At 36.9% G+C, this 27317-nt stretch overlaps 2 protein-coding genes across 3 annotated transcripts; one reads left to right on the forward strand and one right to left on the reverse strand.

Moving 5' to 3' along the window:
- Positions 1-520: 520 nt before the first annotated feature.
- Positions 521-6503, reverse strand: LOC119993493 (phospholipid:diacylglycerol acyltransferase 1-like). Of its 2 annotated transcripts, XM_038840647.1 has the most exons (8): positions 4692-4711; positions 4465-4467; positions 3466-3688; positions 3026-3309; positions 2265-2586; positions 1918-2171; positions 1073-1565; positions 521-871 (listed from the first exon to the last, which is right to left on the reverse strand). In XM_038840647.1, the coding sequence occupies exons 1-7, from the start codon at positions 4694-4696 to the stop codon at positions 1082-1084; spliced, it is 1575 nt and encodes a 524-aa protein (XP_038696575.1). In that variant the 5' UTR covers positions 4697-4711; the 3' UTR covers positions 521-871; positions 1073-1081. The 2 variants fall into 2 exon arrangements, with proteins under 2 accessions (XP_038696575.1, XP_038696574.1); XM_038840646.1 differs by lacking the exons at positions 4465-4467; positions 4692-4711 and adding an exon at positions 5388-6503.
- Positions 6504-14919: 8416 nt separating this feature from the next.
- On the forward strand, positions 14920-16629 carry LOC119992897 (protein BIG GRAIN 1-like B). Its single transcript, XM_038839718.1, has one exon. It carries the CDS (start codon positions 15337-15339, stop codon positions 16471-16473), a length of 1137 nt encoding a protein of 378 aa, XP_038695646.1. The 5' UTR covers positions 14920-15336; the 3' UTR covers positions 16474-16629.
- The last annotated feature ends 10688 nt before the right edge of the window (positions 16630-27317 follow it).

Here is a 27317-nt window from a genome sequence, read left to right on the forward strand (position 1 = left end):
CCACACATCATCCACTCTACTCGTGAAACCAAAAGCCATGAAAACGACAAAATTTAGCCATTGGCAAATGGTAAAAATCACAAATCACAATACGACGTGGCTAGAGACGAGGCTCTGCTCTGCTCTGCTGGCTCTTAAAGATCACCCACCAAGGTTTTGCTAATCAAACATGGACAGCCTTCGACTTCAAAAGATGACAAACAAACGAACCCGAATAGCTCAATTGACGAGTTGGATCATATATAATCTCGGACCCTGAATTCAAGCCTCATCCCCTTCCCCAATTTATTTGGGACTCTAACATTGTTTCCCTTCTCTTTGTAATCCCACTGAGGGACGAAATTAGACCCAAAAATAGGTCAAGGACAAAACTGAAACCCTAGTGAGTCGTTTCCCAATAATAAACCTGCCTTCTAATGACAAAAAAACCCCACATAAATGCCTGAAAGAAACAAGTCTCAAGAACTCAATTCAGTGTCAATTTGACTGAAGAGAGTCCAGAGAAAGGAGCCAATGCAAAAAAAAAAATCTAATAATTAACAACGGTCAATGATAATAAACTAACAAATTTTAACTTTCTTTTAAGTGGGATCTAAGCACGTCTAATACCAATTCCACAAATTTGTTCTGCTTCTCATTGAACCATGACTATAATATGCCAGAAAAAAAAAAGAGAAGAATGATGGTTATAATACAAAGCTGTTGACAATGGCAATCTTCGCTGCAGTTCCTTCGATAACCCAGTCCTCCATTGTTAGGCTCAGTGCAAACTGAACGGTGCACCTAAACCGTACCCAGCATGAGCTAGTAGCAGCAGATATTTTGTCAGGTACTTCTTGAAGGACAGGAGAAAGGGCAGATGTTGTATCAGCTGTCAATGAAACAAGATCGACTAATGTTAACCCAGCAAATATTAAAATTCATCTGCTGCATATATATGATGCCCGAATTACATATAAACAGTACTAGCTGTGGATTTCAAGGTTTATAGCGATTAAGTCTCATGGTTGAGTCCATTGTATAACTGCATATGGTTCAAGACAATCTGGATAAACGCAAATTAAGAACTTACCCCATGTACCTAAAGCTTTAAGTTGATCTTTTCTGACCATTTGAAAATATCTGAGTATACGCGATCTCCACCCAAATCCTCTCCAGTTGCCCCTGCTGCTACTCGTATAATATCCTCAATTAATGCGAAATTTCCCATTATATCAACATGGGCCCCACTTTGGGTGCCTCTACCCTCTAAAAGGTTAGCCGGAGGAGCATGATCATACTCCCTTATAAATGTGCGAGCACCTGAAGGATTGAATCTGGTTTTTCCTCTCCAACCTTTTGCACACATGAAACCAGAACTCAAAACTGGTACTGTTTCATCCCCATCGACGCAAAACACTCCACCTTTAAGACAAGAGTCTTCGCTTCCACCATCTACTGATGCATCTATTTGAAACGGAATGTAGCATTCAGCAACAGGAGTTAGCTTGTAAACATAAGCTCTTTCAGTGGGAATTCCGACTCCATACATAGAGAAGATCTCCATGTCAGGAGCATTTGGCAGTCTGTAAAAGCAACAACAGAATTAAAGCCAGCGCAAGTAAATACTAAATAACTAATAGCTCAAATCAATGAATGATCACCAATCAAAGCCAAAAGTGTAACCCATAAAAATTGTTATTGCATTTGATAAAACAAATAGGTGGCATGCGATAATCGGCCGAGGTCAACAACTTTGAATATCCAGTATTCGGATATTCAAAGCTTCACCATGCCAAGGAAATGTTGCAGATGCCAAATCATTAAATAGTTCAACATAATACAAAGAATATTGTTGAATTCACACATTACACAAAAAATCAAAGTCACAATGACAAACAACCACAGTCAGTTACAGACAAAAGTAGTTAATCTCACCTGGTTTCTAGTGGATTGGACCAATATTTGTAGTGCTTGTATTTTGGGTCATCCAGATCATCTGCAATTCCATATGAAAAATGAGCATCTCCACGTGCCATCAGCTTGGGGGCAACAAAACGAAGCAAATCCAGAACTGATCCAGCAGTATAAGCTCTATAGTCTGCAACTGCTTTGATACCTCCAACACCCATTTCATGATACTCTGTCCACACATCACAGTTGTTTGCAAGGCTATTGCCCTTCACAGCACCCTGGTGATCAACAAGCAACTAAGCACATAAAAGCCCAAGCAACAGACTCAGAAAATTAATAATTCAAAAGTACTAATTTTACTCGGAAATTACCCTGAAATCCACTCTCTGAATCTTCGAAGAATGAAGCTCCGCCACATCTTTTCCAAATGAGAGAATTCTCCCATAATTCACATCTTTTTGAAACCCAATACCCCCTTTCTGATTGTCTGCAGCATGAGTGTCATTGTTCCTCAGCTTCTTCACACTACAGTTATAGCCGCCTTCAGGTGACCAATCAAGGTCACCCCAGATAACTTCCCCTCCTTTTGGTATCATTGACATTGTTGCATCCCATGTACGAGTCATCCGCATAAGGTGTTGCATTGTCTGAAGACCAAATACATCGTTGTCAAAAACACCTGGTGCAATTGCCCTGTGCAAAGACTTTTAATATTAACAGCCCATAACCAGAATCAAGCAAGCACAAACATCCAAGTCCAGAAACTTAATTTAGGAAAATGTAATAAATGCAGAGCCAGTGCCAAGTACATGCATTCAAGAAAGCCTGAAATAATCACTTACAACAAATAAGCGCACATTTGACACATTAATTGACTTTCTGAAGTTTGTTTGGCCAGAACAAATTTCGAAGACAAATGCATAGTGTGAAAGAACAGAGGAAATCCCGAAACCAACATAAATGAATAAATAAATAATCAAGCTCCACATCTAATCAACCAAAGAAATGTATATAAAAGGATTATGTCTGCCTAAGTACTGCAAGTCATGCAATGAGCCAAAGATATATGCAATGGAGGAAAAGAACATTTATGACCTATCACAAATATGCATCATGGGAGTTGGAAAGAAACCTGACACCGGCAATATCCCTGGCTTCAGAGGAGAAAAGTCCAGACACTGCTTTTGGAACACCTAAAAAGGGTGCTCCAATATTCATTATCGCCTTTATATGCTTGGCACACCAATCTGATCCACCCCCACCACCCATCGGTGCAGGTGCTTCAACCCATTTCATAAAATGCAAGAAGTAAAGAACACCCATTGAATGTGGGATTACCACCACCTTCTTCCCACCATTTGTAGTCACCATGAGTTCTATGTTACTTTTTATTCTGCTCAGAGTTTGGTCCCTTACCTGATCATTTCAATTTATTCAGATTTTATGAGCATATTTAAGACCATAAGACTAGAAAAAAGTAATAGAACAAGCAGAAACTAACGCTGAACATATTCCGATGAACAGGAAGTAATTTGCAGGAAGAAACCTTGTGGAAACGAAGTTAAAACTTACCTCAGTGTTCTGAAATGATATTCTCCAATCGTATGCAGCCATATACATGGTTTTCTCCTCATAACCAATGCGGGCCAAATTTGCAATTAACACTGCCCAGACAAAGTAACCTGCTGCGAAGTAATCAGCTGCCACAAGCCCGCTAACAGGCCTCACCCGTACACCAGGAGGGTCTAGCCCAGTCTCATTATCCAGTGACATGTGCTCTACCCAGCATAAAGGCCTGCAATGAGATAAACAGGTATGAGGAAAAAGATATTCAGGAAAGAGTCGATATGGACAACATAATGGTTGGACTTCATGATCCATTAATTTCTGAGACCAATAAGACTATAAGAATTCTCCACCACAATAAAAATGACTACATTTCACCTTGTCAATATACGGATTGCAAATTATGAGGAAAAAGAGAGAAAAATGATATTCAGAAAAGAGTTGGTATGGACAACATAATGGTCGTACTTCATGATCTATAAATTTCTGAGATCTAAGACTACAAGAATTCATTACCCCAGTAAAAAATGACTAAATTTCGCCAAGTCGAATCTACGGATGCAAATTATTTTGAAGAAAGTACAAGTTCACAGCTAATAAAACAATGACTAATAGCAATAACGGGTAAGATAAAGTACTTCCTTTTTTTGCCACCAGTGTCTGTGTCTGAATTTTAATAGCACACAATCAGGGTAGAGGGCAGGCTTAACGACAGAAGAACACCAGTCAGTAATTACACTGGCTTTGATAAAGATATTCTAGAAATAACTGTGCCTCCACGAACAAACCAAATAAACTCACTAACTCCACACGCCAATTTAAATGTGGTTTGATCCTCTAAACTAGTACTTTAAGCATATTGGACTTGAGACCACCAATATACCAGGAAGATGGATACCCATGCTACATTGAATCACAAAGCATGGAATTACAAGATCTACAGAAATATACCATCAAATCATAATGCAACCCAAGCAGCACAAACTGAAAAAAATCCATGAACACCCACTACTTCCATTATTTGGATTTTACCATGCAAAAAGGCAGTATAGCCACTTAACCTACCAGATAGTGATCAAAGTTCTTTTAATAAGCAGTCCACAAAAATAATTGAAACTAATCCAACAACCAAGCGATGCAGCAAGTTCTGAAAAATATGTTAAACCGAAGATTGTCAGCAAAATTTCTAGCAGACGAATATGCAGAAAAAATGGCTAGTAGTCATTGAATACTTCATAAAGCTCCATATCTTCTGTAACACACTGCTGGATATAAATTTACACTTCCTCGGATAGCTGCCACCTCGGTCATCAACTACTCACTCAGAACCACCCAATCTTCCACTACTATTTTTTTGTAAAACGAGGGAAAACACTGCCTAGTTCGGTTCTTAGTAACAATATTTATGCAAGCATACATAAAATGATAATTAAAGACTAAAACCTATCACCTTGGACAAGTTCCACCACATTATTGGCTTTTACGCTAAAGACTGAACCCCACATTGGACTTCATTGGACTTATCGTTCTTTCTTCACCTAATTCTGCCCATAGCCTAGAAAAGGGTTCCTATCCTCAACAACCAGACCAAGAACAACATCAATAGATAAGCTTTTGACTTTTGTTGCCCCAAAATCAGCCACATCATGTCTGGCATCGGCTAACAATGAAACTGTGAGTTTAATCCATCTAATAGTTGCACTTCCCCTAATAGTAGTTTAGTACTAATAACTTCTATGCAACCTCAGGACAGCTTTCTCAAGAAGCAAAGCATGGTGAAACCAACTTCAAATAGTGAAATCCGCTTTACCGCGTATCATTCATTGAAAGATCAAAAACTTAAAGCAGAATCAACAAAGAAACCGAAATCCAAAACCAATGTCGAATGAAAGGCATCCCAAAAAGAAAGCAAAAAAGACGCTCCTTACCTTTTGTATAGTTCACCGAAATTTCCGCCCCAAAGTCTCTTTCTAAAAAGCCCATCAGCACATTGATGGCCCTCCCAAAGCTCGAGACCGCCGGTGACGATCCCAGGCACGAAGACCACCGGATGCTGTGCCGTCAATCCCTCCTTCCTCAGTTTCACGCCCGGTGGGTCCGACAAGGGCCCGGTGATCGCCTCCGTCACGTATTGAGGGAACGAGGCAGGCATTGCATTGTATAGAAACAACAAGAACCACCAAATCAAACATATACAACCGATGAACCAACAGCAACTATCAATACAGGACCAATTCTTCGTCCTCTTATTGTTCTCTTCGTTCTGATTTTTCTTCGATTTCTCGCTTTCCTTCTCTTTTTCTTTCTTATTGTCATCTTCCCTATCAATCTGAAAATCTGAATTTTGCGACTTTAACCCCTCCGGGACCTTTCTGCGCCGCAAAAACGACATCGTTTCACCGAATAAAACCAGAAACTATAAATGATGTGAGCGAGCAGCTCAGATTGTTCAATAATGGCACCAGAACCTACTAAATTCTAATATCGGAAATTTACGTCGTCTGTTAAATCAATCATCAACGTCGGTGACCGGCGAGGAACGAACAGAGAGTAGCGCAGCCGGGAGAAACGTGTAAGCATATTATTGGCTCTGATTTATCACCGACGTGGGAGCCAATGGACACAGTCAACGCGTGGCGGAGTAACCGCATGATCGGGAACCCGAGTTTTCTGTAGAAGCGGGGTACGGCATTTTTGAGTTGACGGTGGCAAATCAATCAGAGACACCTGGGTCGAGATCGGCGGCTATGAAAGGAGGTATATATTGACATTTTATAGTATGGAGGAGTAGGTGATTGGATCGCCAATAACAGCCAAAAAGCTGTTGTTCCTGGTCAGAACCAGATACAGCGATCGTTGTGGCGTCTATTGGTGAGCCGTGCCTAGTGCCTTTATGCATGCTCTGTAGACAGCGGTGCGATCATGCTTTTCGTCAGCAAGCTGGAAATTTCTGGCTTTCTGGTATATTCGAGCTCTGAATGTTCAAGAATATGATATGATGGTAGATTTATAAATATAATTTCGTTGAAACATTTTCGTCCCTGGATCATATTATAGTTCCATTTTTGAATATACATATTGAATAATTTTGATAAATTTATAGTTAATTTGCATATGATAATATTTTATTTTTAAATAAAAAATATGGTGTTCATGTTAGGGTAAGAATAAGATATGTAATAATATAAATAACATTAATATGGTATAATATTATTGTGTAATACCTTTCAAAAAAAATATTTATTTTGTATTTGGGGAACACACCCAAATTAGAGTATTTTAAACTCTATTTAATTTCCGAAAAATGCTAAGGATTTTAGTATTTTTGTCCCGATTTATCCAAAATGTTGGGATGGAACACACATGATCCATATAAAATCATGAGCCCCACAAAGGGCAGACCCAGTCTCCTAAGCATATGGGGTTAGATTTAGAAAAAAATATATATATATATGTATAATAAAAAATATTCAAGGAGAGAAAGTCTTGCGGGGGTCCGAGGGCAACGCCATCGAAATTTTTATGTTATTTATTAATTATGTCTTCAAAAGTATGGAAAACAACACTAAATCACTAACCATAAGTGACCATGACAATAACTATAATCATAAAAAAGAGATACGAATTTAGACAAACAAACAAGAAATTAAAATTAAACAAATTATATATAAAAATTGATAAGCTGATTTAGTATTGGATCTAATTACCATATACTTCTCACTTTTTATAAATATTTATGTAATAAATATCTTCTAACTGACTATTGGCTAAGGTTAACCCTTAATTGTCTGTGCTTCCGCCCCTCACCTCAAATGCCGACATGATTCATTTGAAATTATGTGCGTTCATCTTTATCATCTAGAATGGCTAAGACAAAAAAACACATTGAGATCTATAATACTGTTGTTTGCTTCCACTTCTTGAGTCATCTTCAAAGCCAACTAAATATTAAATGTTAAATTGAAGGAGTGTTGATATATATGAATCAAAATATGCTATATAAGTTTATATTGATTGACATGTATATTATAAAACCTCAAAGACTAAAAAAAGAAAATTAACACCAACCCTTGATTTTCCATTTAGGACACGGAATCTTCACACGTTAGAACTTATAAAACCCCAAAAATCATCTTCTATGGTAGGTTGCCAAAGGACTAGGGTATATAGATATATAATAGACCCATGAAGCACGAGTTCACTCACCTTTTATTAATTGATAAGTTCCCCATCACAATCCTTTTCCCGACCCATTACCTAGTTTACCTACTCAAATATCCTTTATTGACATTTTACAGTATGTATTCAATAACAATTGCATGAGAATATATCTATTTTAATCTCTAATGCATTAAAGTATTAATTTCTTCTTTTTTATTATTTATTCTTTATATTTTAATTTTCAAGTAAAAATAAAATTTATTTACGAATTACATTATAACTTATAGATTATTTTTAGGAAAATAATTAAAATTAATTACAGCCCATATTGCATGGCCCAAAAGCTAAGCCAGAAATCAATACACAAATATGAGACCCATTACTCAGTTATCAACAGCTTCAATAAATGGTCGTATTTGGTTCATACGTTTTAAATAACTAATAAGTTGAAATAACTAACGAGAGAGATGACTCGGTTGACGATCGATTGGGTTAGACATATGTATGCCCAATGTTCGATTTCAATAAAAAAACATATTTCTCAACAATAATTACAGCCCATATTGCCTGGCCCAAAAGCTAAGCCGAAAATCAATACAAAAATGTGAGGCCCATTACGCAATTATGAATAGTTGAATATCCAAGACGTTCCAGGAAAGAACCCAAAGGAGTCATTGTGCTCCATCGGCTTGGGCGGATCTGATGTAGGGCGAGGTGAGGTGTTGAGTTTTTAATCTGTAGCGGTGAGGTGAATTCCGAGGATGTGATGTGATGTGATGAGGTGAGGTAAGTTGCGGCGATAAAAAGTATTTTGCGTGTCATTAGAAAATATTATGACTAGGCGAAGACTCATTGATATTAACTATTTTTTGATGAATTTATTTTTGTAAAAATTTATCGAGGATAAAATTGAAAAAAAAAATGTTGCGTTTTGATGCCGAATATACAGTCAACCCCGTTGTGTCGCGAGTGAAAACAACTCCCTGTAGTTTCAGTTTCGAATTTATCACGACACGGTGATATCGTAATGCACCTCTCGGTTAAACACTAAGTTGCAATTGTTATTGAATAGAGATGTTAGAAATTGTCAAAAAAAATAAAATAGTTGAATAAGTAAAATAGAGAGTTGAATAAGTAAAATAGAGAATTTGTTAAGAGATTTTTAGGTTAGTTAAATATAGTTTTCGATTTCCTAGATCCGATTTACTTAGGATTTCTCAATCTGGTACAAAAGAGGGACTCACTTTTACGTAATGAAAAAGTTGAAGGGCTTAGTTGCCTCGTTAGTTATAATAGAGCTTAATCAATACCTTTTGGTATGTACAAGGCTAATTTCAGCCTTATCTTTATAAGTTCAAGATGAATTCAACAAAAAAATACGTGATTATAAATATACTTTCTAGTTTTTTTTTCCCTTCCCGTAATAGCATTTTTCAAAATTTTATTTACCAAATTGACAATATGCGTTATTGGGAAGAGCGTATTATGCATGTTACACTACTATCAATAGTTGACGTAGAACGGTCTACGAAAGAGTTCCTTGAGAAGTTGGAACGTGTTCGGAGGAAGTCAAATTGAAATCGGAATTATAGTTGCTGTTTTTGGAAATTAAAGTTTCAGTTTTCAACTTTGATCGTCCGTAACTTTTGATTCCCTCGTGTGTTTCCTTATTATAATATGTTTTCGAAAACTGATTTTGAAGACCTAAAAGTCAGTTGAGATTCGGAAGGAGATAAAAAATGTATCATTTTGTAGTCCAACGGAGTTAATTAAATTTCCTGCACTTTTATGTTTCCAATTTTCCAATTCAAATTTAATTAGGAATTCAATTAGGGTTTGATTGTTTTTTCAGGCTGTAAATAGTCTCATAAACATTTGTAATTCATTCATTCATTCAGATTATTAATAAAAATTCCTTGAGATTTTCTCAATTGTTCTTGGAGAATTCCAAGATCTTGATTTCGTCGTGAACGAATTCAAGTGTTCCAGTTTTCGCGTCTGCGTCAATAACTCATTTCAATTGATTGTATTTTTAAATCAGCTCACGTCACTAGTAAGTCAACAATTCAACTCAACCACAATTGTCATGGGGTCCACACCACAAGCACATCACCATGTCAAGTAGAGCATTTCAATTGAGTGTATTTTTAAATCAGCCCACGTCACTAACAAGTCAACATTAAACTCAATCACACTTGCAATGGATGGGGTCCACACCACCTTGTCATCACTTGTTTCATCTCGCCCTCGTTGGGAGATTACATCGTTTTTTCTACTCAGAGAGAGCCTCTAAACCTAGACCGAAGACACTTTTTTAGGATCGACTTAGGACAGGAGGATGTAACCCAACATTCCATAACGCATAGAGGAGCGGACGAAGTATATGACTATTTAATAAATAAGGATAATTTGACCTTAGGGAAGAAGCTGAGCGATCATTACTATATCGATTCAATTGACCTATATAGCCACCAGTTCCACTAAAGGAAGTCGCTTACGGGCTTAAGGCAGCTCGGGACTCTGGGGCGAGAAGAAGCTTTTCCCGCATTCCTGTTGATGCAGAGATCAGACGAGAAGGCCCATCTCTTTACTAGAATCCGATGTGATAGAAGGAGCTGCTCTAGCTTAAGTTGATCCTTTCCTTACTTAATATAGGCTAATCGCGCTAGCAATGCCACATTACGATCAACGTCGGCCGCCGTCAAAGGATTGTTGTCGAACTCGAAACTGAAGCGTACTGGGTCGAGAAAATTCCGCTCGATCTCGCCATATGGGATTTTACGACTTTTTACCACCAGAGTTTGAAGGAAAAACAAGATGCGGACGCTTCGCTGCAAGCTGGTGTGCACAAGAAGAGGATGCTTTATTGCAAGTTGAATCATCCATCTATCATGGTTTATTTTGTCTGCATCTTGGACCCTCATTTCCTCACGTATATACAAAGACAAATATGAGAACTCGTCTGCCTCTAGTAAACTTACGTTGGCAACAGCCAAGGACATGGCTTTGAGTTCACACAGGCCTTTCTCGTTTTCTAGTAGACAATGACAGAGCGGTTTCATAATTTGATCATGGAAAAGTTGTAGTTGCTCCCTACTTGATGAGTAGTTTGCTTTTTTTTTTTGGCTAGTCGGGATATTTTCAACAAATGGCAAGCTCAAAAATGGTGGGCAGAGAGGTGTGATAGGGTTATGGAACTTTACAATGTGCAGAGGTTTAGTCGCCAAGCTTTTCTTCTTCCTACAACACCAAGATCCGACGATGAGGTGAGTACTGAGCTGAGCTAACTAGTTACAAAAGCACATGATAACTAGTTAAAAAAGCAAAGATGGAATCTGTTGAAGACAGCCCTTTGACACCGCCTCTAACAACAGAACGGTTACCTCATAACTTGTACCATCCAACAGGAATGGGAATGAACTACTCGTCCTCAGATTCACTTGACCATCATCCTATGCAAGCTCGTTAATTACCGTGATTCAGGTGGTCTTACTTCAACCCCAAAACTCTCCAGCATAAGTGGGGCCAAGACAGAGACGTCATCAATGGATGCCTCGATAAGAAGTAGCTCATCAAGGGAGGCAGACCGCTCTGGAGACCTATCCGATCCATGAGCAATGCCAGTGATCTCGAGACTGAATGGGTCGAACAGGATTGTCAGCTACCATATGTGATTCCCGCCTGGAATGAATGAACAAACAGCTATTAAAAACCCTTCTCAGGTTGTCAATGGCATTTCGATCTTGGTGCAAACTCGACGGGACATCTGAGTTGTTATTTAATCCACCTGATAGCATTAGATGAGTCTGATTCAAAGATGAGATTGATTTGATCCTTCCCAGGCATGGACACACAAATTTCCAGTACTTTTCGGATGGCCTTCACCTCTGCACTATTGGAGTCAAGAATCCCAAAGGGGCAGGAAAAAAGGCATATATGAAGGCAGGCACCATTGCTGTCTCTTAGAACTCCCCCCACCCCACCTGCACTGCACAGCTGCCATAATCGAAAGATCCATCCGTGTTCCTTTTCACATTTTGGTGGATGAGATATTTGTGTGGTCCACATGATAATGTCAATGAAAGAAAATTTATTTTCTGTTCTGTGTTACATCTTTGTTCTGGTGATATATATTATTGTCAGTATTCCAGCTCTTCTATTCCCATAATTATGTTTTGGAAAACTTCTGCATGGCATCAGGTTATGTTCTCGGCCCACAATGAACTTAAGGCCCAATAGGGTTACTCCAAATCAATCCAATAGTTCTTCCAGATAGAGTAGGGCCCGGCCCGAGGATATTGCAATGGATGCTGAATGCTGAGGCTTTGCCTTTTCTTTTCTTTTTTCTTTTTTTTTTATAATAAAACACTACAACCGAGCACATATTACAAAATATAGATAGGAGGATGCTCTAAAAATAGTACAAGAAAATTCAGAATCAACGACAAAGAGAAAATCCAAAACAATAGCATGAAAAAACAGATATGACTCTTTTTTTGGAATCAGGTAACGGCCTTAAAGCAGCAATCACGACACTGATGTGAGCTACCTTGAAAGTTCCCCAAATAACGAGATTTGGAGTGGAGAAGTTGAAACGTTGGGACTTCTTTTTCATAACCTTGATCAGTACTACCAAAAGACGAACATAGCCGTTAGATAAACCCTCATCATCGCCCAAAAAAACCAGATCTGAATGAGAGAGGGGCCAAAACACCCAATTGGTGTAGGAAACCACCCAAGCGGTGGAAGAAGACAACAGATCTGAGGAGAAAGTCCCTAGATTTGAAAAGAAAACCAACCAAACTAAAAGAAAACACTGACAATAGAAAAGTAGAGGTGGGGGTGGAGGACGAGTCCTCAAAACGATTTAGTTGAGAGAAGGTTTTTGAGAGAATTTTAGAAAGAGAGAGATGAAAGAGGGGTAATGCCGAGGCTTTGCTATTGGATTTGTTTGATAGATAATAACAAGTAGCATATATGTTACTTGAGTAAGTTACTTGTGCACCAAACATAAATTTTGAGGGAGGCATAAATCTGAGGACCATTTCATTTTTTTTTATTCTTTACCAAACTATCCACCCATATCTCTGCTATTGCAACATCTAATCTCTGGTGCCATAAAAAAAAAAAAATCTAATCTCTGGATCAAAGCTTCTTTTGTCTTTTTGTGGTTTTACCTAATCTAGGCAACAATGTTTGTGCCCTTAGTTTGTCCTTTCATTATTAATTTGAGTTCTTGAAAAACCTTTTTTTCCTAGAGAGCTTGTTTACTGCTGACAATGGAGCATGGAGTTAGTGGTGGTAGTCCTCCTCAAATGTGTATATGTCTTATTCAAATATATTTACCTTTTGTCTATGATTCAGTTGGATTGCCTTGGATAGGATAAAAGCAACCATGACTGACTGTTAAAAGCTTCCATTGACAAAGAAGTAACATTTTTTTCACCACCACCAAAGAACTCCCAAGAGGGTAAAAAAAATCACAAGAACAATCATGATAAAAAGAAATGATTTAGGTCATTTTCACTCTTAATTGGTAATAATCGCAACACTTATTGGCTACTCTCTTCTCTTTTGACTTTCTGAATTACCTTTTGTTTGAATCCAGATGAAAGCCACATTCACTAAACACAACGTTTTCACAACAATGAGGTATGTGTTAAAACACGAGGTGGTTTTTTTTTGTTTTCAAGAACAAATTTGTTTGAGAATCACGTATGAGTAGCTCAGATGACACTCATGTGTTTGGTACCTCATAGACATATTGAGTTCGATCCTCCCCCTGTAAATAAAAAAAAAAGAAGAAGAAGCTTGTTTGTATGGTTTTTTTTAAGGCAAGAAGTACATTTCATCTCAAAAAAAAATAGTACAAGAGGTAGAAGTGCATAATACATGGAAAAGTAACATCATGATCCAATCCTGCTTCTAACCCATTTCACCTTACATATCATGTACGTTGAAAAACATATAAGTTCTACCAACGAGTTTATTTTGAAAATCTATTAGCACTTAGCATGTGGTAAAATTATTCAAGCTTAATCTAGTGTCAACTCTAGAAGTATCACCAAACACCCGGCTTATAAATTAATTTATTTTGATAGTTTACAAACTAACTTATATTTCAGATATACAAAACTCTATCAAACGAAGTCACTATGAGTTTGTCTAAGGTATGAGAGATCTAAATTCACTCCCTCTGTTAACATCCACAACTTAGTAGTTGTTAACATTCACAACTTATCGTCGGGATAGGGAGGCTCCAATTCTCCCTCAAAACTATGTTAAATCATGAATTAATGTTTGTTGAGTATTTTGGTGTTTATAATACTAGAATATAGTAGATTTTGGAAAAAAAAAATTTAATACTAAATTCTAAATTTTTTTTGGCAAATAAGCTACTAAATTCTAAACCCTAAATTTTAAACTCTAAACCCTAAACGTTAAAAATTAAGCCCTAAATCTAAACCCTAAACCCTAATTTCTAATTTATAACTTCTAAACTCTAATATGTCAATTGGAGCACCTCCTATTACTTTTGGAAATATCACAAAACACCCGACAACTTATAACATGACTTATTTTTAGCAGCTTATAAGTAAGTTTATTTTTTAGAAATATATCTCTTTAGGAGCTTTTTCTTGAGCGGTTAAGATGTTTGGCGTGGGTCCCACGCCAAAATGCTGTAGGATTATTTTAAAATTTTTTAACGTGGGTCCCATTACTTTATATTAAATATTGTATATATATATTTAGACTTAAATTGATTGTGAATGGGATGCAGTTTTGCTTTTTTATATATTAAATAATGTATATTTATATTATATTTAGACTTAATAAAAATATATTATATTTAGACTTAATAAATTCATAGATTTATTTTTTAATAAATTGTCCCTAAATTAGAAATATTATAATAGAATTAAAAAATAAATACAAAATATATTATAATTATAATTATAATTAAATAAATGAAATAAGTAAAATTTTAAAAAATACAAACAAAATATATTTTGCACAACTTAACTTTTAACAGTTTTATCAAATATCTCACAGTTTTAAGCACAATTTTTTTTTCCATGGTTTAATAATTAGCGTTGAAAATCAACATAACCGCTCTACCAAACACACACGTTGACATCCACAGCTTAGTATGTGTCTGGTTCCTCACAGTCACATATTGAAGTGGAACTGAAGAAACCATTTTGTGTGGTTTGAGAAAAAAAATAAAAATAAAAATGGGTATTTAGATATTTCAATCCAATAGAGAGAATCTTTGAACTCCTCCTATGAGAAGACAGTAAAGTGGTAAGAAAGTGAGACTGACAAGCTGGCAGGCAGAGAGATGCTTATAACTATCATTTACCCGCACGCGCGGCACCTTCCCCCCTTTGAATCTCCTCTCTCTTTTTCTCCCCTTTTTTTCTTCATTTTCCAGTCCAAATCCAAGCGTGTAAACGTGTTGTCCCTCTCTCTGTCTCTATGCTCACTCACTCACTCTCTGTTCTTGCATTTTTATTCATTACCGTACACAAAACAAGCTCACATTTCCACACAAAGCAACAACAGCACACCCACAACACTCCATGTTCTGCAACTCCTTCACATGTTGTGCAGCTTTTGACATTCCCTTAACAGACACTCACTCCTTAAACTAATCCTCTCCCGTCGGCTGCCTTCCTCTTATAAAACCCTTATGCACATTGGGTGTTTGTTGAAATGTCCAAGAGAGATAATATGTCCAAGTCTCATAGAAGAAGAACCCCTTCTTTCTCCTCCTCTCTTCTCGACTCCATCTACCGTTCCATCGATGGCGAATCCAATGGCCAAGTAGAAGAAGGAGACCGGGAATTCAGTACCCTTTGTAGAGAAAAAATTACAGTGAAGAAGGCTAGTGCAATCTGCGCTGAAGATAGAAAAAGATCGAATCTTGGACGGGCTATTATGATCGAGAGTTGGATGGAGAAGAGGAGTACTAATTGTGGTTCTGTTGTATATAATTATGCCTCCAGCTCTTCAGATTCTAGCTCTGGAGGAGGTGTGCTCTCGTCTAGCGAAGCCGGGTCGAGTTATTGTCAGCGAAAATCAAGATCATCGTCTTCATCCGCACAAAGAATGCAAATTGAGAACAGAATGAATGGAGATAATAAGCAGACAAAGCAGCAGCATGAAGGCGGAGGAGGGTTCACGAAGACTAAACTGAGAGCATTGAAAATCTATGGTGAATTGAAGAAAGTAAAGCAGCCCATATCACCAGGAGGTCGGATATCGAGTTTCTTGCATTCGATTTTCAATTCGGGGAGTGCAAAGAAGGTGAAGATGTGTTCTGTTGAAGCAGCAATGGAGGATGTGGGTTTCGACGATGATCATTGTAAGCCAAAATCCACATGTTCATCGACCACTTCATTTTCGAGGTCTTGCTTGAGCAAGACGCCATCTAAATTAAGTGGTAACGGCACGAAGAGATCGGTCAGATTCTACCCTGTGAGTGTCATTGTGGGTGAGGATTGTAGGCCTTGTGGTCACAAATGTATCTATGAAGATGATCCAAGTTTGATGCCAAAGATTGTTAAAAGTTCTGCAGTGAAAGAAGAGATTCTCACGAAGGGAAGGGATTACTTGACAAGTTATCAGAAGAAAACTGTGAATGAACTTGATTTGAGAAGATTTGACAACTACATTGAAGATGAAGAAGAAGAAGATGATGATGATGATGATGCCGAGAGCTGTTCGAGTTCTGATCTGTTTGAGCTTGATCATCTAATTGGGATTGGTAGGTACAGAGAAGAGCTTCCAGTGTATGAAACTACTAATTTGAAAACTAATCAAGCCATTGCTAATGGCTTCATTCTCTAGTTCATCAATGTAAATCAATGGTTTTTGGGTTTAGGATATTGAATTCAAGAATCAATTGATTAGATCTCCCTCTTCTCCAACTCTTTTTCTGTTTTCTTTAAATGGTTTGATTGGTTTGTTAAATGTGAATAGTAGTTCAAACTGTGAGATATTCAACATTCTTTCTTATTCACACAGTGAATTGTTAAAGCCAAACACAAAGGTGAATTAAGAAATGCAAAAAGGAGGAAAAAGTAGACTCCAAAATTTTCTTCTCATGGGAATTGAGGCCCTTGGCCCTTTCTACTGTTCAGCACATGGCCCTCAACCTCAGCATAGACTGTCATTAGATTAAAAATAATGACTACCCATCTCAAAATATCTCTCATATCGATGTTAATTCGAAACTCTAAACAAGTATTTGTAATGCATGAGTCGTTAGGTGAGAAACGTCTGTATACACGGATTTGATAGTCTAAATTTAGATACATATCGGATATTCAAATGATAAATTTGTATGGTGTCATCGTTCTTGGTTATACACACATCTTATCCTTGTAAGACACACCGTCAATAAAGTTTCTTGATGTTTTACAAAGACAATGCCAGTTCATGGCATGCCAATGACTACAAGAATTATGGAGGGGGGGGCCTCTCTTCTTGAACTTGCTAGATTGCAAAACCCTAATACAACCAAATGCTTTGGAAGTAGAAATTGGGTGTATGTTCAAACTTCACAGCTAGTACCAAATAATTGCAAAGATGAATCATTATAGATATACATATATAAGAGACAGGTAGGGGCGCACATAAAGCAGCTAATTAAGTCAAAATGTAGCAGGATCTGACATGATAACAAAAATCCAAACTAGCTTTTTCACCAAAGTGTTAAATTTTTGATCGACTACTACTGATAGTAATCATATGTACATGGCCAACATCGTTGACTTGGAAACCTATATCTCTAGATTATATATATATACTTGAGAAGAAGTAGAAAAGAAAGAGAATATAGAGAAACATAAACTAGTAAATTCACACCCAACAAGAACGCAAAAAAAATGTTGAAAATCTCTGCCTTTCAAAGATCTTGTTGGTTTTGAATTTATCGATTCTCGAAGATACATCGAGTCCGCACGGTTTAGTTAGTTCTAATCCGTCTTACTAATGTTGACTTTAAATTTATCGATTCTCGAGGATACATCTAGCCCACACGGTTTTGTTCGTCTCGATCCGTCTTACTAGTTAATGGTACTTAGACTTAGGAAAAAGGTCTCTCAGTATGGTAGGGTCATGGGTTCTCCTATAAATCATACGGTTTGGACATTCCAAATAAATGTGGGATATTAACATTATAGAGAAACATAAACTAGTAAATTCACACCCAACACGAATGCAAAAAAATGTTGAAAATCTCAGCCTTTCAAAGATATTGTTGGCTTTAAATTTATCGATTTTCGTGGATACATCGAGCCCTCACAGCTTTGTTCGTCCCGATCCGTCTTATTAGTTAATGGTACTTAGATTTAGAAAAAATGTATGTTAGTATGATAGGCTCATGGATTCTCCTATAAATCACACGGTTTGAGCATTCCAAATAAATGTGGGATATTAGCATTTTTTCGTATTTGTGAGTTGAGTTGTATCAGACTCAACAAATCGATACTTTGAAAATGATAAAGAGAAAAGACCTTGAAATGTTATTCATTTCACTTCTCCGCAATCTTTCAATCACTTTGTTTAGTGCTTTCATTCTACAAAAACAACAAAAAGCATCTTTTTTCCCCCCACTTTTTTCACAACAAACAAGAGATCAGCAAAATTAAGACTTATCTTTTCCTAGTTAACAAGGGTGTATCACGTTTTTCTCATTAAATGAATAAATTTGTTTTCGCCGAACAAGTTAATCTATTGGGTTGATTCGATCGGTTGATATGATTGGTCTTAAACCCTAATTGGTAAAAATTCAAAAATTTCCTAGAACTAATGAAAATGACAAGTTAATAATCATGAACACTTCTTCAACTAACCAATCCAACTCTATACATTGTTGCCAGTAAGCACTGGTGGTGGGGGGTCATGTTTCTCACCAACCAAGCAAAAATCTCTGGCAAATATGAAAGTACCATATATACATACATGTATACATACATACATATATATATGGATTAATATGGTGCAAATTATTGATCATTTAAGGCCAATAAGGACCACTAACCAGTTCTTGTGGATTGGGTTCATTGAAACTTCTTCGCTTCTTCTTCCAAATTTGTCTTAATACAAAGGGTGTGCATATGTTTGATCACACACATATATATATATTGATGACCTCAAAATCAAGAGAGTAAGCAAAATGTGTGCTGTATGTGATGACCAAAAACCATGTTGTGTAGGACAGTTAGGGTTACCGTACACAAGGCCAATGGACCCAACATGCCATTATTAATTATAATCAAAGTCCTAGTCTTGTATATATCACACTAACAATACTAAAAGATAAAAGATTCATCTCCATCTCCAATAAGCTTGAGCTTTTAGAAGAATTGTTGTTTCACGTGATATTAGAACTTTAAAGTCTAACAATAAGTTTTTGGGTTCGAAATCTAAAATATTGTACTTATCGAGCCTCTTGGATTAATTTTTATTTCGAATAAAAAAATATATTATTGGGTTCGCAAAACCAACCAAACTATACGCATAATTTTTTTTAAAATTTTTTTGAGCCCTATAATGAAATTACGACGGACTTTGGTGTAGTTTTTTCTACAACAACCCCTGTCATCCTACAATTTGATACATAGATATAGCTAAAGTAAAATAGTAGTCTAGCTCCTTTCTTTCATATTTTTTTAGATAAGCATCGATCTTTAATTATTTTTTTCCTTTATAGATACACAAGCATATGTGTATATATATATATTTTTGGGTGATTAAAAGTGTGATTAAACTCTTACCAAAGTGATGTTAAGTGTCTAATCTTGTTAATATCATCATGAACTGGTGACCCAAATAATATAATATATAATCAATTTGTGCCTTGCTCAAAGGCATGGAATTATTGCCCTTATCTTTCTAGAAATAAACTTGCTAATTAATCAACACATACAAAGTTCTAGATGATGTTGATGGAAAACAATTTAGGAGTCTAGAGGATTAGGAGAGTATCCAATGCAAGATCTTTTTTTAATTATCAGTACATTATCTTTGCATCTCTCTTCCCAAAAGTTGGTAATGCCACACTTAAATTAGGCTTTTCAGAAGTTGTTCCGGGATGATCAAGTTGGTTCGGGAAAGATGATAAATGATTCAGTTTGGGGATTCTGTCGAGACTAAAAATCTCAGATCGGATTGGCATATAATCCAACCGATGTAAAGATTATATTCCCTCTCACACAAATGAGATCTGAACAAATAGCCAACAAATCCGTGAGACGGTGAGGGTTCAAAAAAGCAATGAACTAGAACTCAGGGGAACAATATTGTTGTGTGAGGGCCAAATCTCCAACCTCTGATAGACATTTTCTGAGCTTAAGTATCATAGGTGACGACTCAGAATAACAAAATGTACGGGTTCGGGCCCAAAGGATAATATTAGTTTGTAGTGTCAGTGGTGGATTCTGTAACATATTCAGGTTCGACTATGCATTATGCAATGTAAATATTTAGGAGTCAATACAAATAAAAAAAAATTCAAAAAACTGAAATGCCTTTTAGGCAGCACGTGACCCACCTGGCCTGTCTGTGTAAACTTTGTTAAAAGCCTGCTCCAGAGATGCACTCGTGTGCACAACATTAATGCCCCCACCATCTGCTCTTGTCAAGAGGCTCAATAACAGAATTATAAAAAATAAAAAATAAAAAAAAACTAAATAGCGGAGTTATCAAACAGAAGTTTTTTTTTTAATTAATTAAAAAAAAACTGCTTTAAAAAAGGATAAAAGAAAGCTGACTTAATTGGGATTTGGACCATTTGGTACAAATTTGGGCTTCAAAGAAACTGAAATTCGCTCATGTTGGTCTGGACTTTTTCAAAGCCCAAACAGTGAAATTCGCTCATATTGGGCTTTGGTACGGATTTGATCTTCTAAGAAATTAAAGCCCAGCCCATCTATATTTTTTTTCTCTTGAAATGGCACACAATCCATGTTAAGAGCATTTACACTCCAAATACATCAATTCTTGTGTAACAATTCATTTAACAAGAGTTACATTCCAATACACTCATGGCACACTTAAGATAACACTCACACTCTATAGTCTATACTACTTTCCTCCTTCTCTCCCTCTCCATCATCTCCTCTTCCCATCCATCATATCTATTTTTACATATTAATTGTGTGGGTCCCACAACATCCACTTTTCTCTCCCAAACACTACTCCGAACATAGAGTATCAGTTAAATTTATGAAGATTTTAAAGTTTCAAATGACAAAAATGTTAGAGGTCCCAATAAATAGGATCTCAATCATCTTGTCTCTTGATTGATATAAGTATAGGGACTCATAAAACCTAGTGATTAAATCAAAGAGTGACATGTTAATCACAAGATGATTGGGATCCCTATCACTCCTGGTCAAAAGATGTTGATTGTGGACATCTAGCATTTAACGCTTTATACATTAAGAACACCATGCGAAGCACTCCAAATTATTTCAATTGTGGATGTTAAGAGCATCCACAATGACTAGAGTTTGGAATGCTTGAATCATAATTTTATGATGAAATGTAGTGTTAGTTGCTCACAATGGGCAACATTTGACACTCCAAAACATGTAGAATCATATTTGGTGTGTGTCTAAATTGATAAATAGTGATCAAAGAATGCCACATGTTTCTCTCTCTCTTCTATTTTTCTCCTTTTCTTGTTCTCCTTCTTTCTCTCTCTTATTTACGTGTCATGGGCCTTGCAGACATGTTTCCCTCGCCCTTCCCCCTCTTATCTTTCTTTTTAGTTGAATAGCACTTTTGTGAGGGGAAATTTGTACATTAAAGAGTTTTACCCTTCTTAAAATGATAGCACACCATCCTCTTAATTATGAGGTCAGTAGTTCAAACACCACGTCCCCAATTTGTGTTAGCAATGATTTAGGCAAGGGAGGCATGAATCATTGGAGGTCCAACTTAAGAATATGGTCAATTGAGGATGATTGGGGGGTTCTCGGTCCCAATCTGGTGACTTCTTGTATGTTTGAGCAATGGGGTTCTTTGGAATATGTTATTTTATGTGATTGTGTGGTCTGTATGGAAGGAAAGAAATGATGCAATCTTCAAAGGAAAAGAGGTGGATTCGAGGTCTATCCACTAATTAATCTTTGTTAGATTGCAGCTTTGGTCCTCTCACATGATCCCAAAATTCCCTTTCCAAAGCCACCAGCTACTCCAAATCATGTACTATTAGGAAATGGTCTAATATTGGGAGTAGCGGACCACCTTATCAGCTGCAATGGATCCCCCATCTGAACGCATTTGTCGCAATCGGGGTCACGACGCGGACCGGCGTTTGAGGATGAAAAATGTTTAGAGTCGCCACCAATTGATTTAAGGTGCAATTGGACACCGAAAAGACCTGCGAACCAGAGAAAAGGGTACGGGGATCGATTGAGTGTGGGGAAGGTGTTAGGCACCCCACAACTCCCGTTTGAAAACGGTTACCCTAATTAATTTCATGGCTATCTTATGGATACTTGCTCTTTGCAAGATATAATTGTTAAAGTTTGAATTATTACTTTCAACACACTTATCAACTTATGATAGTGTTTGAAAAAAAGCTTGGAATATTACTATCAATTTATGATGGTTTTTATTTGGAAATAGGTTTGAAATAACACTATCAACTTATGATAGTTTTGGGAAAAGATTTGTAAGAATACTATCAACTTATGATAGCATTAAAAGAAATTGTAATATTACTAAAACTTATGATAGTTTTTATTTGGGGACACACTACCAACTTTTGGTATATTTAATTTAAAACACCAACTTATGGTGTTAATGATAAAATGTCCTACCAACTTTTGGTAGGTTTAATTTTAAACACTAACTTACGGTGTTAATGATAAAATGTCCTACCAACTTTTGGTAGGTTTAATTTTAAACACCAACTTATGGTGTTAATGATAAAATGTCCTACCAACTTTTGGTAGGTTTAATTTTAAATACCAACTTATGGCATAAATGATAAAATGACCTACCAACTTTTGGTAGGTTTAATTTTAAATATCAACTTATGGTATAAATGATTATTTGGAAAAGTGTCATCTATCAATTTAACCTATTATTGCCAACTTATGGCAAATTCATAAATGAAATCAAATAAGGTTCATAATTCAAATAAAGGAAATCAACTTATGATTTCTTTAATTGAAATGACCTATATTCAATTTTAAACTCATATACTTATAATAAATAAATAAAAATCCAAATAATTAATGTCCAAGTTATACATGTTAATGGGGGTGATATACTCAACATAAGGGCCAAATATACATACTTAAACAAAGAATAAAGAATATCTTAAGCAAAATCCTAAAATTATTCAAGCTCTCCTTGATCCCGGCCCAAATGATGTTCAACTCAATCCAAACCCAACAAATAAACACAAAAATGGGGGTCAATATGGGTATTCAAATATAATATCAAACCAAACACATACTTAAAGATTTACATATACATATAAACATATATACAATATATGCATATACACACATCCAAACCATGTATAAATACACACATACCGTACACATATAAACATAAATCTCTAAAAAAACCTATACAACTGATTCCTAATGTTGCCGGGTTTTGAACAAAAAAAACATATATACAAAACATCAATTATACTCAAACCGGACATCAAAATATACTCAAACAAACAACAAATATATTCAGTATATTAGCATGCCATATTGACTGATTATGAATGAGTCAAATCCAAATCCAGTATTGCAAAACCAAGTCCAAATCCAGTACCAATACCACCGATTATCATTCTATATAGAACTTGAAAATTACAAGACCAAATCCGGCACAAAAACCAGCAAATCTATTACAACTAGCAGGGTAAAAACAAGGAATAACCTTAGTCAATCATCATCAATATCGAACAAAACAAAAAGCCACATCATGAACCAAATCTACGAGCAAAAGGTTTGAACAATAACGTAAACATATTGGCAACGAGTCCGAACAAACACATAGAATAAAACCAAATTTGAATCAAGGAATTCGAGTCATTACCTTCTCAAGGAGACAAAGAAAACCAAACTTCTTCTCTTCTTTTGCTCGGTTGCTCTCTCCCAATCTCCTCCTTTCTTCTTTCTCTTTTGTTTTTGCTTCACCAAAAAAAACCAAAGTCTCCTCCTTTCTTCCTCTCTCTCACGCCTCCTCTCTTCCTCTCTTCTTTTTTTTTGTTTTTTTTCCTCCCCAAAGTCTCTTCTCCCCTCTTCTTATTCTTTTTCTTTCCCCAATTTGTGCCACATTTCTCTCTTTGTCTCCTTCTTTTTATTCTTTTTCTTTCCCCAATTTGTGCCACATTTCTCTCTTTGTCTCTTTCTTTTTATTCTTTTTCTTTCCCTAATTTGTGCCACATTTCTCTCTTTGTCTCTTTCTTTTTATTCTTTCCCCAATTTGTGCCACATTTCTCTCTTTGTCTCCTTCTTTTTATTCTTGGCTTTTTCTTTCTTATTTTTTACTTTTCCATTCTTCTAGCAAAAACAATAAAAAGATTAAAACAATTCTCTTATTTTTAGATATTTTCTAAGATTTGATCTTATTGGGTCAAGATTTGAGTATTTAAGGATCCAAGAAAGGGATTATGAATATCTATGTGCTTATAGGTCAAAGAAATGAGCTTTTGCATTTTTTGTGTTCTTTTCCTATTTTTTTCTTTTTCGGATCGGACGAAATCCGGTTACTATAGCTGCCCCCCTTTGTATGTCCTTTATGAAATAAAAGGCAAACAAAGGCGTAGTCAACCGAGTTTCGTACGAGAATTGAAATACACGGGATCACTATGGCCATTCCTGGTTTGGCCAAATGTTTGTTCAAGAAAATAAAGGGGCACGGGATCACAAGGCCATTCCCGGCTTGGCCAACTGTTTGTGCAAGAAAATAAAGGGGCACGGGATCACGAGGCCATTCCCGGCTTGGCCAAATGTTGGTGCAGAAAAATAAAGGGCACGGGATCACGAGGCCATTCCCGGCTTGGCCAAATGTTTGTGCAGAAAAATAAAGGGCACGGGATCACGAGGCCATTCCCGGCTTGGCCAAATGTTGGTGCAGAAAAATAAAGGGCACGGGATCACGAGGCCATTCCCGGCTTGGCCAAATGTTGGTGGTAGAAAAATAAAGGGCACGGGATCACGAGGCCATTCCCGGCTTGGCCAAATGTTGGAGCAGAAAAATAAAGGGCACGGGATCATGAGGCGATTCCCGGCTTGGCCAAATGTTTGTGGTAGAAAAATAAAGGGCACGGGATCACGAGGCCATTCCCGGCTTGGCCAAATGTTGGAGCAGAAAAATAAAGGGCACGGGATCATGAGGCCATTCCCGGCTTGGCCAAATGTTTGTGTGAACTTTATGCAAGAAAATATCCATGAGTGTATGAATGTATGAAGAGAAATTGTATTTTATTTTTTTCATTTTGAAAATTCGACTTCGGTTAATTGTCGTCAGCACCATCACCCCTATCATCCTGCCATTATCCCTCATGAGAAGACTGCATCTTTTGATTCCATCCTATCTTCAATCTGCCATGTTACCCTTATTCTTGTATCTTTCATTCTCTTTTGTCTGATCTTCCCATCGATTTACTGTTTACATCTGATTTCCATCAAATCCGACGTATCTTTAATGCTAAACAAAATCTCCCTGGCCTCCACTAATGCCTTTTAACGCCATTTAATTTCTTTTAGCCCTCCTAGAGTTAAGAACACCACAATCTCTCCGACTCCCCCATGCCTTTTAGCGTCATTTAATTTCCTTTAGCTCCGTCATAGCCAAGAACACCAAAATCTTTCAAGTCCCTGTGAAGAACAATATCCTAATGCACTTGTCATAATTCTTTTATTACTTTACTCAATTTCAAATAAATTCAATAGCATGGCGATGCTTGTACTATATGAGAATTTTGCGCAAGCAATCAAAATTTTGATGAAAACAATCAATGAATTAGGAACTCAGAAATGAATGACCTCAGAGCATTTTATTAAAATGGATAGATAACAAGAGAAACTGACGAGGTACGTATATGATTCCAGAAGGTTAGAAACAAAGGAAATAGCAGAAATCTTTGCAAGATATGAATGAAATAATTCCGATTCCGCACAAAACTGCCCCAGTTTTGTGTGCCCCCATTTTGCAATTATTGAATCTGACTACTTCCATATCACTCGTCTCCTTCGCAGCCTCATCATGCATACCCCTGAACATAGCCAATTCACCTGTGTACAGCCTCGCCATCTGTCATTCATTGTATTTCCTTATATTCATCTCAAATCCTCGAAAGGCCTCTGCCTCATTCCCCTTAGTTGCTTTCACCACACCCTTCTGATCTCAATATTATTTGAAGCTCCCATGAAGGGTTTTCACTATAGTAGAGACTTTTCTTCTTTCCCTAATTTTTGCCTGAAGCGTCCACGGGGGATTTTCACTCCAGCGGGATTTTTATTGCTCTAATTTTTGCCTAGACCGCCCTTTCGGGTTTTCAATCTAGCGAGCTTTTTACTCTAATTTTTGCCTAGATCGCCCTTTCGGGTTTTCAATCTAGCGATTTTTTTTTTTTTTTTTTTTTTTTTTTTGCTAGGGGTAATACTTTTTGATGGCGTCTGCATTCACCGGATTAGGCAATTCTTCTCCATCCATTCTTGTCAATATTAATGCTCCTCCTTCAAAAGCTTTTTTCACCACATATGGTCCCTCATAATTCGGTGTCCACTTCCCTCGGTGATCCTTTTGAGGTGGCAAAATCATCTTCAACACTAACTCTCCCCCCCTGAAGCTGCGAGGCCGAACTTTCTTATTATGTGCTTTCATCAATCTTCTTTGATACAATTGCCCTTTGCAAATTGCTCTTAATCTTCGTTCTTCTATCAAATTCAACTGCTCATATCTCGTTCGAGTCCATTCTGATTCTTCCAAACCTGCCTCCAGAACTACTCGAAGGGATGGAATCTCCACTTCGATAGGCAAAACTGCTTCCATACCATACACCAAAGAGAAAGGAGTCTCCCCGGTAGATGTGCGTATTGATGTCCGATAACCATATAGAGCAAAAGGGAGCTTCTCATGCCAATCTTTGTAATTCTCTGTCATCTTCCTGATGATCTTCTTGATATTCTTATTCGCCGCCTCAACAGCCCCATTCATTTTTGGTCGGTATGGCGTCGAATTATGATGACGAATTTTGAACTGGTCACAAAAACCTTTCACCATTTTGCTATTGAAATTCGTGCCATTATCAGTAATAATTCTTTCCGGGACTCCATATCGACAAACAATCTCTTTCCTCAAAAACCGAACAACCACGCTACTCGTCACATTAGAATATGAAGCAGCCTCCACCCATTTGGTAAAATAATCAATGGCAACCAAAATGAAACGATGCCCATTAGAAGCCTTTGGCTCAATTGAACCGATGACATCTAATCCCCACATAGAGAAAGGCCATGGTGACGTCAACACATGTAATGGATTAACGGGAACATGTGTCCTGTCTGCATTAATCTGACACTTGTGGCATCTATTTGCATAACTTATACAATCCCTCTCCATGGTTAACCAATAATACCCTGCACGTATAATCTTCCTTGCCATTGCATATCCACTAGAATGAGTCCCACATATCCCTTCATGAATTTCCTCCATGATTT

Source organism: Tripterygium wilfordii, chromosome 23, assembly GCF_013401445.1.
Source record: "Tripterygium wilfordii isolate XIE 37 chromosome 23, ASM1340144v1, whole genome shotgun sequence".
In the NCBI taxonomy this organism is placed as follows: Eukaryota; Viridiplantae; Streptophyta; class Magnoliopsida; order Celastrales; family Celastraceae; genus Tripterygium; species Tripterygium wilfordii.

What these genes read in the sequence shown, in the direction of transcription:
- LOC119993493 (XM_038840646.1), bottom strand. Translation starts at nt 5,851, where the DNA reads ATGTCGTTTTTGCGGCGCAGAAAGGTCCCGGAGGGGTTAAAGTCGCAA. An exon ending in TATCATTTCAGAACACTGAG is followed by an intron (nt 3,310 to 3,465) that starts GTAAGTTTTAAC and finishes TGAAATGATCAG; the next exon opens with GTAAGGGACCAAACTCTGAG. An exon ending in AGGGATATTGCCGGTGTCAG is followed by an intron (nt 2,587 to 3,025) that starts GTTTCTTTCCAA and finishes GTCTTTGCACAG; the next exon opens with GGCAATTGCACCAGGTGTTT.
- LOC119992897 (XM_038839718.1), top strand. Translation starts at nt 15,337, where the DNA reads ATGTCCAAGAGAGATAATATGTCCAAGTCTCATAGAAGAAGAACCCCT.